This window comes from Vicia villosa, unplaced genomic scaffold (genome assembly GCF_029867415.1).
Source record: "Vicia villosa cultivar HV-30 ecotype Madison, WI unplaced genomic scaffold, Vvil1.0 ctg.001498F_1_1, whole genome shotgun sequence".
NCBI lineage: Eukaryota > Viridiplantae > Streptophyta > Magnoliopsida > Fabales > Fabaceae > Vicia > Vicia villosa.
In genome coordinates, this window is record NW_026705641.1 from 83,515 (window position 1) to 97,381 (window position 13,867).

The window sequence follows — 13,867 nt, forward strand, 5'->3', positions numbered from 1 at the left end:
ATTTGCTTGAGTGCGTGTCTTTGTATTTATCATGGATTTCTTTATCTCTAGATTTGCTGGTGTTGATTGGGACTGATACATAAGTGCCTATCCAGGATCACACATATGGGGGTTCTCTAGAGGTCTCTCTGACTTTGTCGTGTTCACTCGGTACTCTGATTATTTGGCATTTAGGTTATGGCTGAGAGAGGTATAAATATTTTAATTTAAGTTGTTTTTTATTTATTAGTGGTTAATAAAATTTAGCTGATGATTTATGTTTTTTGGTTACAGAACCGCACTCCATTGAAGTTCCCCATTCATGGGTCGAAGTTGAAGAAGCTTTCGGCAACACATATGCCTGATGAGGTTAAGGCGGTTTTTGTGGATGTTGGCATGCTTTCGTTGATGGATCGTTCGCTCACCATACTTGACGCTCCCTTGTTGTCCGCTTTAATAGAGCAATGACATATGAAGACATCATTCTTTTATCTTCCCTTTGGTGAGATGATGATTATCCTGGTTGATGTCTCCAGCCTTTTCCATCTCCCCATTATTGGTAACTATTTCACCCTCTGCTGCTAAACTAGGAGATTGCATGTATGGTTGCTGAGACATACTAGGGTGTTACAGGAGAGTTGGTATTGGAGGAGCTCATGGCTAATAAAGGTGCTCATTTCCCGTCTCTCTTGGCTCCATGATACTTATCAGTCACTGGTGGAACATTCCATGTATTAGGCGGACACTAGAGTATATGTTTTGCATTTTTTTTAGATGTACTAATTTAGCAGATAAGTCTCATGTATACATTGATGCCTTATACATTTCCATATTTGTTGACGTTGAGTCTCTCCATTGGACATATGATTGTGTTGCTTGGATGATACTATATAATGCATTTGAAGAGGTGGGTTCCTTTGAGACAAGACAACTTGCTAGATGCATGAGTCTATTTCAATTATGAATAATTATTATGTTTTATTTATTTTGTGATTATTTACTAAAGATATTTAGTATTTCTAATTTGTTATATATATATATATATATATATATATATATATATATATATATATATATTACTATAGTGTTGGATAAACGAATATTTATCGTCCATTTGTGACATGCATGATCGTGGTCATATCACAAATGACTCCCCAAGGTCCACCAGATGACCCTTAATGCATTCTCATTCATATAGTATTCTTAAGTACACGCAGAGGATTGGTGCTGGATTGCGTGTATCCTTAAGTATACGGAGTGTATCAGAGTAATATAAAAAAGTGTCGAACCCACATAGACCAAACGGTTAATCTGTTGTTACTATTGTTACAGTGTTTATCTAAGGCGATCGTTAGAAGGTTTGTAATGGACAAGAAAATAAAGTAAGAAACTTTTGATAAATATGGAATGATAATACTAGAATGTGATTCTCGTTGACCAAACAATACTCTTATTATTTCTAAATAGGATTACATACTGAGAAATATTTTCTACTTTGAAAAAGAATTAATGAACAGGAATTGTCGTTCTTGTGTATTTAGAACTAGATTTTACTCTCTAATCTTTATTTGGGTTGTCACATTCTCAAGTTACGTCTGTGTTAAAGTAGTAAATCCATTTTTAAGAAATTAGATTTTTTACTCGGTTGAAAAGTAATTTTGGTTTGAAAGTTTAACTTAAAAGGGTTTTCGGCTTTCGCTCGGACAATTGGATCCTAACCCTATAAACGCGTCTGTTAATAGTTTTAAAATCGTTTTCAAGAAATATCAAAGTTTCTTAATTAATCAACAAAGTGCTTCTGCGGTATTCGTTAACAAAAAACAAATCAATTTTAATTTTAAGTATCGAAAGACTTTCGATCTTATCTGATGTATTCCCAGTTTTACTTTTGATAGCCGGCCAAATAAAATTCGGGAAAATTGTATAAAAACCAAAACAACCCATGGTATCAATCCTACGAAACAACGAACCCAGTACCGTCAAATTGAAAATCCTCCTATTCCAACACCAATAATTTAGCTGGACATAATTACGGTAAAAGAAGAAGGTTTTGTTTGGAAGATGAAATTAAGCGTAATGATAAATAAAGGAGTGCGATAAAATAAACATGCAAGTAAAGTAAATAGACTGAATATAAATAAAGCTGAATTAAATAAAAACCTGCTCCGAAGAGGCGATAATATGATACAAGAAGTAAATTTATGAAAAGACTTGAATGCAAGAAATAAAATAACGCCAAGATTAAAGGTTGCTCCAAACTCGATACAGACTCAATCGATCGTGCAATAGCCCTCTGATGTGAAAAGCTAAAGCTTACAATTTCAACAGTATATGACATAAGTTTGTACTAAGCTTTGATAGTTCAAAAAGTGAAACTAAAGGCCTATTTATAATGTTCCAAGACCTAAAATATCTAGTGGGCAGTTGCTGAATTTGTGGGAGAGAAATTAGGATAGAATGAGAAGAGTGGGTGACCAAGTCAAGCCCAAAATCAACTTCTGCGATTTTCTTTAGTGTGACGACCACCACACCCTTCATGGCAAATTCCATGCTTACAAAATAGGCTAGACTTTGTCTTGTGATCATAGTATGTGGACCACTCATAGCCACCTTTGTGGTGAACACCATGGTGATCGCATTTAGTGTAAAATGCCATTTACTCTCCATTTTTTGTCTGAATTGCCGCGTTCTTCGCAAATGACTCCCATTTGATCAAATACCTAAAATCCAGACAAAATACCAACATAATACAAGAAATGAAAATGAAAATAAAACAATAATAAAACTCATGAAAGTCGAGTCAAATACACGATATGATTTGGTGTTATCAAACTCTCCCACACTTGAACCACTACTTCTCCTCAAAAAAAATCAAAGAAAACAATGACACTCAACAACTAATATGGGTTTAGAGACTTTTATTAGAACAAGGTTATGTCAATAGATACTAATTCACAAAAAATAAGGGTATCGTAATAACACATTCTGTATTTTGCGGGCATAAGTCTCTCTCCTATACAAACCAATATGTATCATGTTGTTATGCTTAAGTCTAACTTACTCATCCAATTTTTCATCCTTTTTCATTCAGGCACAATCACATTAAGCCCGTTATTCATACATACTCATAGTAAGACAACCAGTTAATGACTCTGATCCTTTGCACGGGGTTTTGGTACTTTAAGTGGTGTAACCCCTTTATTTTCTCATTGTAGTTGCAGGGGATCGAATCGTAATCCGCCCTACCAATTCAGCACCAGAAACCTATGAACCAACTATAAACGGGTATTTTATTCTATTTTTCCAGGTTCTATAATCGTTGGTGTAACACCCCACACATAATTGACTAGTATATTATTCATAAAACGTTAAAATTGATATTGAATACATACACAAGTCAAGGTACAATATTTGATCCATATAAAATACTACATGAAATTCTACTAAGTAGCACAATACATGAGTCTTCAATGGATCTTGCACAGCGGAATGTCAAAACCAACGAGGTCTTCGAGCCAACACCACTTTCAAGTCTTCAGTCCAAACCTCCTACTGACCAAACGCTACTAAACTGCACCTGAAAAAAATAAGTTAATTGGGGTGAGATTACTAAATCTCAGCTCAACGCCTTCAGAGAATTTCACTTACAAGGCTCTTTCTCAATCCTGTATGGATTTCCCATGCTATTACCAAGACTTAGAGAAGGTTTCACTCCGTCCAATCAAAATCCTGTGGGTTCTAGTTGTCTCGATCCACACCTTGGCAGTTCGGGTACTACTTCTTTGCGTCAAACGCTCTCTTTAAGCTTGACGACTCCAATATCATCCACTTAAAACATCCAACAATTCATTACTCATCCCACTCCAACAACTTGGGTTCACAACCTTGCAGGTTTTACGAGTCCTCGTGGCGGCTCTGCCGTAATTCTACTGTCACGCACTCAGTCGATGAGTTGATCAAGTTCAAAGACTGAATGTGATATCAGTAAAATCAGGTTAGCAGCACACACATGTGAGGAAGAAAGGAATTGCTAGTGATGTCTCATGGCTCGGCCGAGAATCGACCTGCTCTGATATCAACTGTAATACCCCATACATAACTGACTAGTATATTATGCATGAAACGTTAAAAATTGATATTGAGTACATACAAAAGCTATTGTTATAGAAAGTCCATTGAATACACATGTTTTGTCATTCCTAGTAGAATTTCATGTTGTACTCAATTTGGATCTTTCTATAACAATAGCTTTTGTATGTACTCAATATCAATTTTTAACGTTTCATGCATAATATACTAGTCAGTTATGTATGGGGTGTTACAGTTGGGCTACGTGAGCGTATGAGGGTCACCTAACTTTAGAAGTTGCATTCCCTATTTTAAATTAATTACAACAACAAAAATTAGGATAATTCACATACTTTCATCAGCTTCCCTACGTACAACATGTTTAAGCCGAAGCCGACTGCTAAAATAAACTACTTAAGGACTCATTTTGGAGTGAGATTTTAAGGCTACAACATAACAATTATCCAGATAGATCTCTATAATTTAGAGACTTACAGTGTTAAGAAGATACCGATATTTTAGGGTGTTAAGTCTCTATAACTTGTCCTAAATTTGTCTAATAGCCCACAAATTCAAAACAAGCATTGTTTCTTTTTTTATCAAAATTTTACGGTATGACTCAAGAAAAGGAGAATATTCAATAAACAACTAGAAACCACACATAAAGACTCGACAACACATGCAATGTCTCGATAAACAAACTAAAAATATGAAAAACACTATAAAGCAATAAATCTAAACTAGAAAGCAGGAAATTTAACTAGAAAACAAGTAAAGGTCCTCTCCCACACACACTTAAATCAAACATTGTCCTCAATGTTTCGATCTAAGGTAAGAAAGGAAGACAAGAACCTAGTGTCATATGCTAATCATGACCATGAAGGCCTCTCACATTTATGTCTCATTCCCTTCTTGAGTGGGATCCTCTGGTGCTCCCTCCTTTATTTTAGGAAAGGTATACTTGCTGCCCCCTCCCTGTTGAAGTCTCATGTATGCAAGCATCTCCGCATTTTGGTCATGTAGTCTGAATAGATGCTTGCATAGAAATTTGATTCTGTTTCATTACTATTGTTGTTTGTACATGGTGTTCAACAAAGAGTCAGGCCCCTCCTAAAGGAGCTCTCTAGTGTGGTCTTGGGGACCGGAGGAAGTACCTGCAAAATAGTTAGAAGTATGTGGTACAATGTGAGCATGTGAAAAATCAGGTGGTGGAGGACTACGAACCGGTGAAACATGGTCATATCTCTTATATTCCTCATCAATATCATGACGTACTGCCATATCGACAGGAATGAATGTGGGTAATGGTCCGGTAAATGGGGGAGCATCTAAATCATAAGTTCAACTGACCCTTAATCGTACATTAGTACGTAAAGGCCAAGGTAAAACAATATTGTCCACGACATCATTATGAATCATAAGGTGATGTCCACCTTCCTTTCGGTTTTTACAAAGCCTCATTTGTCGGACATAATCAAGATCAAGAATGCGGTATGGTAGAGGTACTAAGTTGGCAAGCTTATCATCAAGGCCTATAGCACGGGCTAATGAGGTAACCAAGCCCCCAAAAGAGATAGTGCCTCTTCTATTGGCGCTCATGTGTTCTATTATAAAAGGGGCCGAATTTACTTGTCTCCTGTTAAGGGCAACCTGCAAATAAACCATCTCTTTCGTGTTTGTTTTGTTAGTATTCTCCTGGCCAAAAATAGTGTCAGCCAACATTTGGCCAAAATAGCGGGTGGCCGGCTTATGAATTGATGATGCATGGTTACCCTCAAAGGAGTGAGTCATAACACCAATAATATCTCTCCAAAATAAAAAACCTCATGTCCCCACTTAGATTCAAGTGGAGCTTCACAAGGTATCCCCTCCCCGTGAGAAAATTCTAATAATTCAGCAATTTGATCAGTAGTGTATTCATAATCTACGTTAAACATACGAAACTTGGCGGTACCTACGGTACTTGCAGACTCAGGCACAATAGTGTAAATGAATGAACACAGAAATTCATGAGTCAAATATTCATAGGTATAATCTTTTCATGCAAACAGACTCCGTAATCCTAAGTTGTCTACCAAACAATACACATCATTATAAATCCCTAAAGTACATAGATAAGAATCATCAGAATACCTCGCGGAGAAAATATCCCGGGTTGACAAAGGCTCAAACTTTATTTGTTGTCTAGCCCAACCGCCTTACTGCTACTTATTCTTTTCAACACTTTCTTTACCTATTGTTTCTCAATTCAATGATAGTAATTATAGTTATGTACCTCATCTCAAATGTTGAGTCTCCTATAGTGAGGTATCATATCCTTCATTAAATAAATTTTAGAAATACGTATTCCACCTATCATTTATATCTTTTTCATGAACAAATATTTTGCCTTCTTCATCCTTAACACATTCACTTGGTCCAAATCTCTAATATTTCTCTATCTTCCCTTAGCAAGTCCATATATATATATATATATATATATATATATATATATATATATATATATATATATATATATATATATATATATATATATATATATATATATATATATATATATATATATATATATATTCTTCCTCCTTAGTTCTTAGAGATTGATATAATTCATCAAAATTTTGGGTTCTTGCTTCACTCACTGCCTTCTTGGTCTCATTCTTAGCTTTCTTGATGTTTTCCAAAGTTTCAAAAATTTTATACCTAGACCGCTCTTTAAAACAATCTTGTTTTACTTTAACTTTACTTTGCACACTTTCATTCCACCACCATGATTCTTTACCCCTAGGTCCAAAATATCTAGATTCACTTAATGTCTCTTTAGGAACTTTTCTAATATCTTGGGTCATCTTGTTCAAGATATCATTTGCACTTCCTTGTGGCTGTCCAAACCTTCCTCCAAGATCTTGTGTTGAAAAATTCCTTGTTTTTCATCTTCAAATATCACCCATTTATTTATGGCGCTACCATATGACTTCTTCTCTTTTCTCTCCCTTTAACTCTTACACCCATAACCAAATCTCTATGTTGGATAGTAAAGCTCTCTCTCGGAATAACTTTACAGTTCAAGCAATCTTCCCATCTAACTTCCTGATAAGAAAGAAATCTATATGAGAATATGTTACCCCACTTTTATATGTGATAAGATGTTCATCTCTTTTCCTAAATCCTGTATTTGCTATAGTAAGATTCAAAGCCAACAAAAAACTCCAAGATGAATTTACCCTCCGTATTAATCTCCCCAAGGGCAAAACCCCATGTCCACTCTCAAAACCTCTTGTCACGCTTCCTACATGTCCATTGAGATCCCCTCCTAGGAAAAGCTTCTCTCGGTAGGGTATATCATGAAGTAAACCTTCAAAATCCTACCAAAATTTTACCTTAAGGCGTTCTGCTAATCCAACCTGAGGTGTGTACCCGCTAACAACATTAAACGTGTCTTGTTCCACTATCAAGGTTATGATTCGATCTCCTACTCTTTTCACATCCACAATATCCTTCTTCCTCTCCTTATCCACAATAATCCTCATCCCATTTTTTTATCTAACTTTTCTGGTGAACCAAAGGTTAAATCTCGAGTTTTCTAATTCTCTCTTTTTCACCTGTCCACTTAGTTTCTTGTAGGCACATAAAATTGATCTTCCTCCTAACCATAACGTCCATTATTTCCATAGATTTTCTATTATGCATGCCTATATTCCATGATCCAAAGTGAACTCTTCTCTCATGAACTAACTTCTTTACTCAAACCCGTTCACGAAAATATAGAAACCCTTGCTTATTTTTTTACTACATTCGGGCGCAATGTAGCGACCCTTGCTCTTTTGACAATATACCTGAGCCATACAACGTGTTGCTTACGGGCAACGACCTATCATTCACATTATTTCATAGCTAATCCATGTCATAGAGATTCGGCACACTTTTACGTTGACTGTCGAGTGCCTAACACAACCCCCTCCTTTTATTCGGACTTGGGATTGGCTTACGTTTAAGTTTTACATTAACTAGTCCAAAATTAAACGCTGAAAAAAATAAACTCCTTCTTTCGGGATCTTGACTTGTACTCAACTTCACAAATTGAACTCTATTCGAAATATTTACTCGAATTTGCTTCTTGAACCTTCTAGCTCCAACAACCTACTCCTAAGTAGAGCTGTCAAAATGGGCTCGGCCCATCGGGCCGGCCCATAAGCCCTCCAATTTAGCCCGGGCCGGGCCGCAAAATACCTTAAAAAAACACGACCCTGTCTTTTTGGGCCAGCCCACCGGGCCTATGTTTTTTATGGGCTGGGCCGGGCCGGGCCAAGAGGGCTTCGGGCTGGCCCATTACAAAAAGATTTCGGTAAAATTTGGAGAAAAAAGATTGATATGAGATATGATTTCATAAATGTGTTTTCAAGTTATAAAGAAAAGTTAAAGAGGATCAAGATATATTTTCAAGATGATGTGATCAAAGAAATGATTGTGAGATGGAGAGAAAATTTGATAACTATTGGTGATAATATTAAGTTACTTTATAGTTTTACATGGATGATTTTGTGATATTCATATATATTTATGGATAAATATTTTAAACACCACTTATATACGTTTATGATGACTCTCTACTTAAATTGTATTGCATTTATCCATTACATCCTTTTTATAAATTAAAATTATAATATTGAAATACGGGCCGGGCTGGCCCATCGGGCCGCACGGGCCTTTGAAATATGGGCCGGGCTCATTTTATGTGGCCCATTAAGCAATTGGGCTGGGCCGGGCCAGCCCATTAAAACACGTTGGCCCACCGGGCCGAAGCGGGCTGGGCCGGGCCGGCCCATTTGACAGCTCTACTCCTAAGTCTCCGTCTACAAAAATTTTCACACAATTCTGCCAGTATCTTAGAAGTTGGATTGTATGAAGATTGAAAAGAACTCCTATCATGTATGTAGACTTCCACACGATACTACCAAGATCAACTTGAAGAGAAGAACCTTCTTTTTTCATTAGGATTATTTGAAACAGATACAACACCACCCCCATCTTGCAATCTTTTGAAATCTTAAACAAATCTTCAAAGAAATATTAACTTCAAAACCATTTTTCCTCAATCAATCACAAACATTTCAATGTGAGATTCAGATCCATGTAACAATGAAAAGAATGAGATAGAAGATGAAAGAAATCGTTTGCAAGTGTACACTAAAGATTCAAACTCTTTTGACGAAAAGAAAGAACAAGTGGTTTGTGAGTTTTCAAATCATCAATGGAAGAATGTGCTTTCTAACATTGTTGAAGGTTTTGAGAGTAAAAAATGATTCATAGGTGCTAGAGATGAAACACATAAAATAGTGAAAAAATCATTTTTGATTCGAGTCAAGAGTATTTGGTGATTTGAGTCAAGTGGCCAAGTAACGAGGAACAAAATCTGCACTTAAAGAGAGACCCATTTTTCTGTGATTCGATTCAAGGGTAAAGCATGATTCGACTAAAACTTGGCATGGAAGAGGCGGAAGAAGGACTAGGGATCTGACTCATGTACAGACAATGATTCGAATCACAATGTGTATGATTCCACTCATAAGCTCAGACAAAATCCTGGTTCTTCCCTACCTATTTTTTTCCGACTCAGGGGATAGTGTGATTCGAATCACACATTCAAAATCTCAAAATTTCAAGTTTTCAAAGATCTTTTGAGATTATATTTTTGACATGACTTGGATCAATCTCAATTATGGTTCTTGTTCCACAAACTCAACTAGTTGACTTAAAGTATAAATCATAATGTTCATACTCAAACACAAACAATTTGAATTATGCATGCTAAAATACAGATCCAAAACTCAATCCTCATGATGTGCAATTGAAAATGAGACTCATATATAAAACTAAAGACAAAGTAAAGATTAAGAGACAAGCAACAAAATCACATGGGGTCTCCCCCTTAATGCATCATAGACATGCATGCAACTTCATTTAGTAGGAGCAAGGAGAGCCCAGTGGCTTCCTGCATATCACTCACGTATGAGTCAATGTCGAGTCCTCATGCTTAATTCTTGATGAGACGTTCATTCTTTTTTGGCGACTTAATGGCTTTCACTTTTGCTTTTCAACTCGGCTATAGGATTTGCTTGTGATGAGGCTAGGTCAGAGGGATATGCAGTAAAGCTTCATGTAGGTACATATTTAGTTGCTTGCTTGAGCATCTCTTGCTGAAAAATTACTCTACTTTACTTGAGAGTATCCCGAAATTTCTTGGATTATGGAGAATATGAAGGAAACAATCGGAGTGAAGAAAACAATAAACCCTCTCACATTTGTTTGAATGCTTACCACTGTAATAAGAGTTAAAAAATGTGGTATTGTGAACAAAAATGATAATCATAGCAATGATGTTGTTAAGTAAGCATAATAAATCATTGGATGCACCCCTGAAGAAGCAAGCATAATAAATCATTGGATGCACCCCTGAAGAAGCAAGCATAATAAATCATTGGATGCACCCCTGAAGAAGCAACGTGGAAGTAGAAGGGTATTCCATTCTTTCTTGATCTAGGTTCAGGCTTACTGGATCCCCCGATTATAAGTATCAAGAATCCCATTGAGCCTTAAAGGCAAATCCTAGTAATATTGTATCAGATGAAGTTACCTTCAGTGTAACTTCACTCTCTACAAGTCCTTGTTCATTTGCTTCAAAAACTATCATGTACTCAAATACTTGTCATGATTTATTATAAAATCGAACACTTACTATACTTCATACTAGCACAACATAATGCGCTCAGATATGGTAATCATTGTTTTTATTCAATCAAAACTTTAATCCAATGGAACAAATGCACTTAGATTTACTATGATTCTCAATGCAATTCCAAATACAGTATTCATTTTCCACTCTACTTACTCCTCGACAGAAAGAAAAGTCAGATTAACATGGAATATAGAGCGCACAAAAAATATACTCATAAAGGTGGAGAAAACATGGAATATAGAGTACACAGAAAATAACATAAAAAAGATATGCAAATAAGTGACATGACACTTATTTGAATGTAACCTACTAACCCAGTCAATTAGTTATTTCACCCCTACAGACGCGTCAATCCCAAACTGAAGTGATCTAAAAATCCGAACATAATAGAATACGTCGAGTTATTTAAAATGACACTAAAAGCAAAGACCTGTACAATGTCTTCTCAAACATGGTAAGTACCAACTGCTGCAGCAACTTCCATTCCTTGGGCCTTATTCATAGTTACTACTGCTTTCCTTTCTATTTCCTTGGCTGCTTCATTCATCGCAACCTGTTCCACAAATGTGTGTTGAAAGCACTTAATAATTTGTGTGCAATAAATCAAATAGTTAATTTTGAAAGTGGTTTTAAGGCTGGTAGTTGGTACCTTTAGATTGCTTTGTATAGGCTAAGTTTAGAAAGAAATGGAATGCTTGATTGCTTTTGCTGTTGATATTATGAGAATTGAAGTAGTTGGTGGAATGAAACTTGTAGCTTAAGGCTGCTATAACTGCTCAATTTGTTCTCTGGGCAGTTCTTCAAAATAGAGTCCAAACTACCAGCCATAATTGCTTAAAAATACGAAGGATACTTCTTGGGTGAAAACAAAACAAAGACAATTATTTATTTATTCCTCTGATCGAAAGAAGGCTTTTTTTTTTATAAATTACCATTTGACTCATGATTCCCTCTACACCAAGCTCCTTAACAGTCCGGGTATCCAAATTAAAACAAGCTAGTTCTCCATCTTTTTTAACGAAGAATATGTCACCATTCCTCCCTGCTTCAACGGGATAGTCAACATAAGGCAATGACCCAATAATGAAAAGTTTGGTCCACGATTCCTTTACACCAATTTCACCTAAAACTGACACGTGAAGAGTATTCGTCTCCTCACTATATGAGATCAAACCAATGGACTTATTCAACATCACCAAATGTCTCTTCACCGATCTAAGATCAAAAGTATCACCGATTTCCAAGGGCATGTGTGTTGTAACACACACCTCATTGCTGACATCAAATGAAACAAAATATGATCCATCATTGTCTTTTTCAATTTTATCCCACCAATGACACATTCCATCCATGTAGAATCGGATAAGGTCTTTCCCAGTTTTAGGGCGCAGCACCATAGACATGTCAACATCAAGTTTCTTCCAAGAGTGGTTTTTAAGACTATATATCTCCCATACCGGTTCCTCATATACATCTAATGATGGATCATTCTCTGACAAATCCCGACAGTAAATTTCACTGAAAGATAGGCTATTAAATTCTACATAGCGAATCACCTTATAGTCATCGTTAAGATGATCATAACCAAATCCATGAACAATAGCAATAAAAGTCCTGTAAGGTGAGGACTCGACATGGCTAGGAGGAATGACAGTGAATTCGTCGGTAATTGGATTCCACAATACAACATTCCTCTCATCATCCAATAAATTAGAGAGACAAAGAGTGCCATTGATACTTGTAGACCCGACAATATTAACATCTGGACCAAGGACTTGAAATGGAAGTGAAAAATTCAATTTGAACCTGTTCTCAAATCTCTCACCAGAAACGAAATACAAGGTGGACCAGTGTGTGGGGCCGGGAGTAACTACGGGGTCAATCAGTATAGCATGTTGTAAGATGAGAGATTCATCATCATCATCATCATAGTAATCATAATGAGAATGATTTGTATGTATGATATGATTGCGGTAGGTATTCATGAAATAAGGGTTTTCGAATAAGATTGACCATTGTTTACATACACATTCAAATCTCTTGAGAGATTTTAGAGATAGTTTTGATAGAATGGAGAGTGAAACGTCATCAGGTATGTTATTGCTAACCTTTTTGCTCCTTGGGGTGACAGATTTCTCCATCTTCGACGACGACGTGTGTGTGGCAAGCAGAAGAGAACGAGATTGATAGAAGAGCGCGCTTTCATATCGGTTCGGTTTTATTTTTGTGGAAGAAAATGTTAATTCGAATCTGCTTGAAGGTTAAAAAATAAATGTGGACAAGATAATCCGGCTGACTGGATCCATTTTGCCACAGCTGAGAGTAAATAAGGGACAATGACGAAAACATCGTAAATTAGCAAAATCTAAAGCTAAGAAATCTTAGTCTATTCTTATGAAAATCCATAGCCATAAAAATATGGATAAGGACTTATCAAAAAAAAATTGGATAAGGAATATTTGTTTGTAATCATTGTTGGGACTTGGGATGTATTTAATGACTGCATTTTTTTTTGTTGGCTTCCATTCATATTCGGAGCAAACCACAAGTTATGGATCCATGGAAGTTTTATCTGCGGCTAAATGCACTTATGTGATGTGTTCTTCTCTATGTTTCTTTGTCTTTGTGCAAAATCTATCTATGTATACATCATTGATGTCTGGCAGTACGGGAGTAGGGTTGTATGTTGGCCATCGGCACTTCGAATCTATTGAAAGCATTCACGAGTAAACTAGGAAATGTATGGGTTGATTCTTAGTGGAGTGAATAATATCTTACATTTGATATAATATAATTATGAATAAATCATGTTCACGTCCTTTTATCAAAAACTAGTAGAAGATCCGGACGTCCGCACGGATAAATTTATTCGTATTTTATGTAATTCGATAAAGTTTGATTTTTGCTGATGTATAATTATATGAGATTAAAGGTAGTGCACAGACAGTGTAAAACTTTTTTACACTGACATCCAATAAAAACAAATCATTTTGCCATGTCATATAAACTTTTTAAAAATTACAGTCTGATTTATCCTGATTCATGGTTGTGATTGGTTGACAGTGTAAAACTTTTTTACACTGTCAG

At 36.0% G+C, this 13,867-nt stretch overlaps 1 protein-coding gene across 1 annotated transcript; it reads right to left on the bottom strand.

Moving 5' to 3' along the window:
- Positions 1 to 10,988: 10,988 nt before the first annotated feature.
- On the bottom strand, positions 10,989 to 13,211 carry LOC131635484 (F-box/kelch-repeat protein At3g06240-like). Its single transcript, XM_058906102.1, has 2 exons — positions 11,430 to 13,211; positions 10,989 to 11,333 (listed from the first exon to the last, which is right to left on the bottom strand). The coding sequence occupies exon 1, from the start codon at positions 12,919 to 12,921 to the stop codon at positions 11,662 to 11,664; it is 1,260 nt and encodes a 419-aa protein (XP_058762085.1). The 5' UTR covers positions 12,922 to 13,211; the 3' UTR covers positions 10,989 to 11,333; positions 11,430 to 11,661.
- Between the last annotated feature and the right edge of the window lie 656 nt (positions 13,212 to 13,867).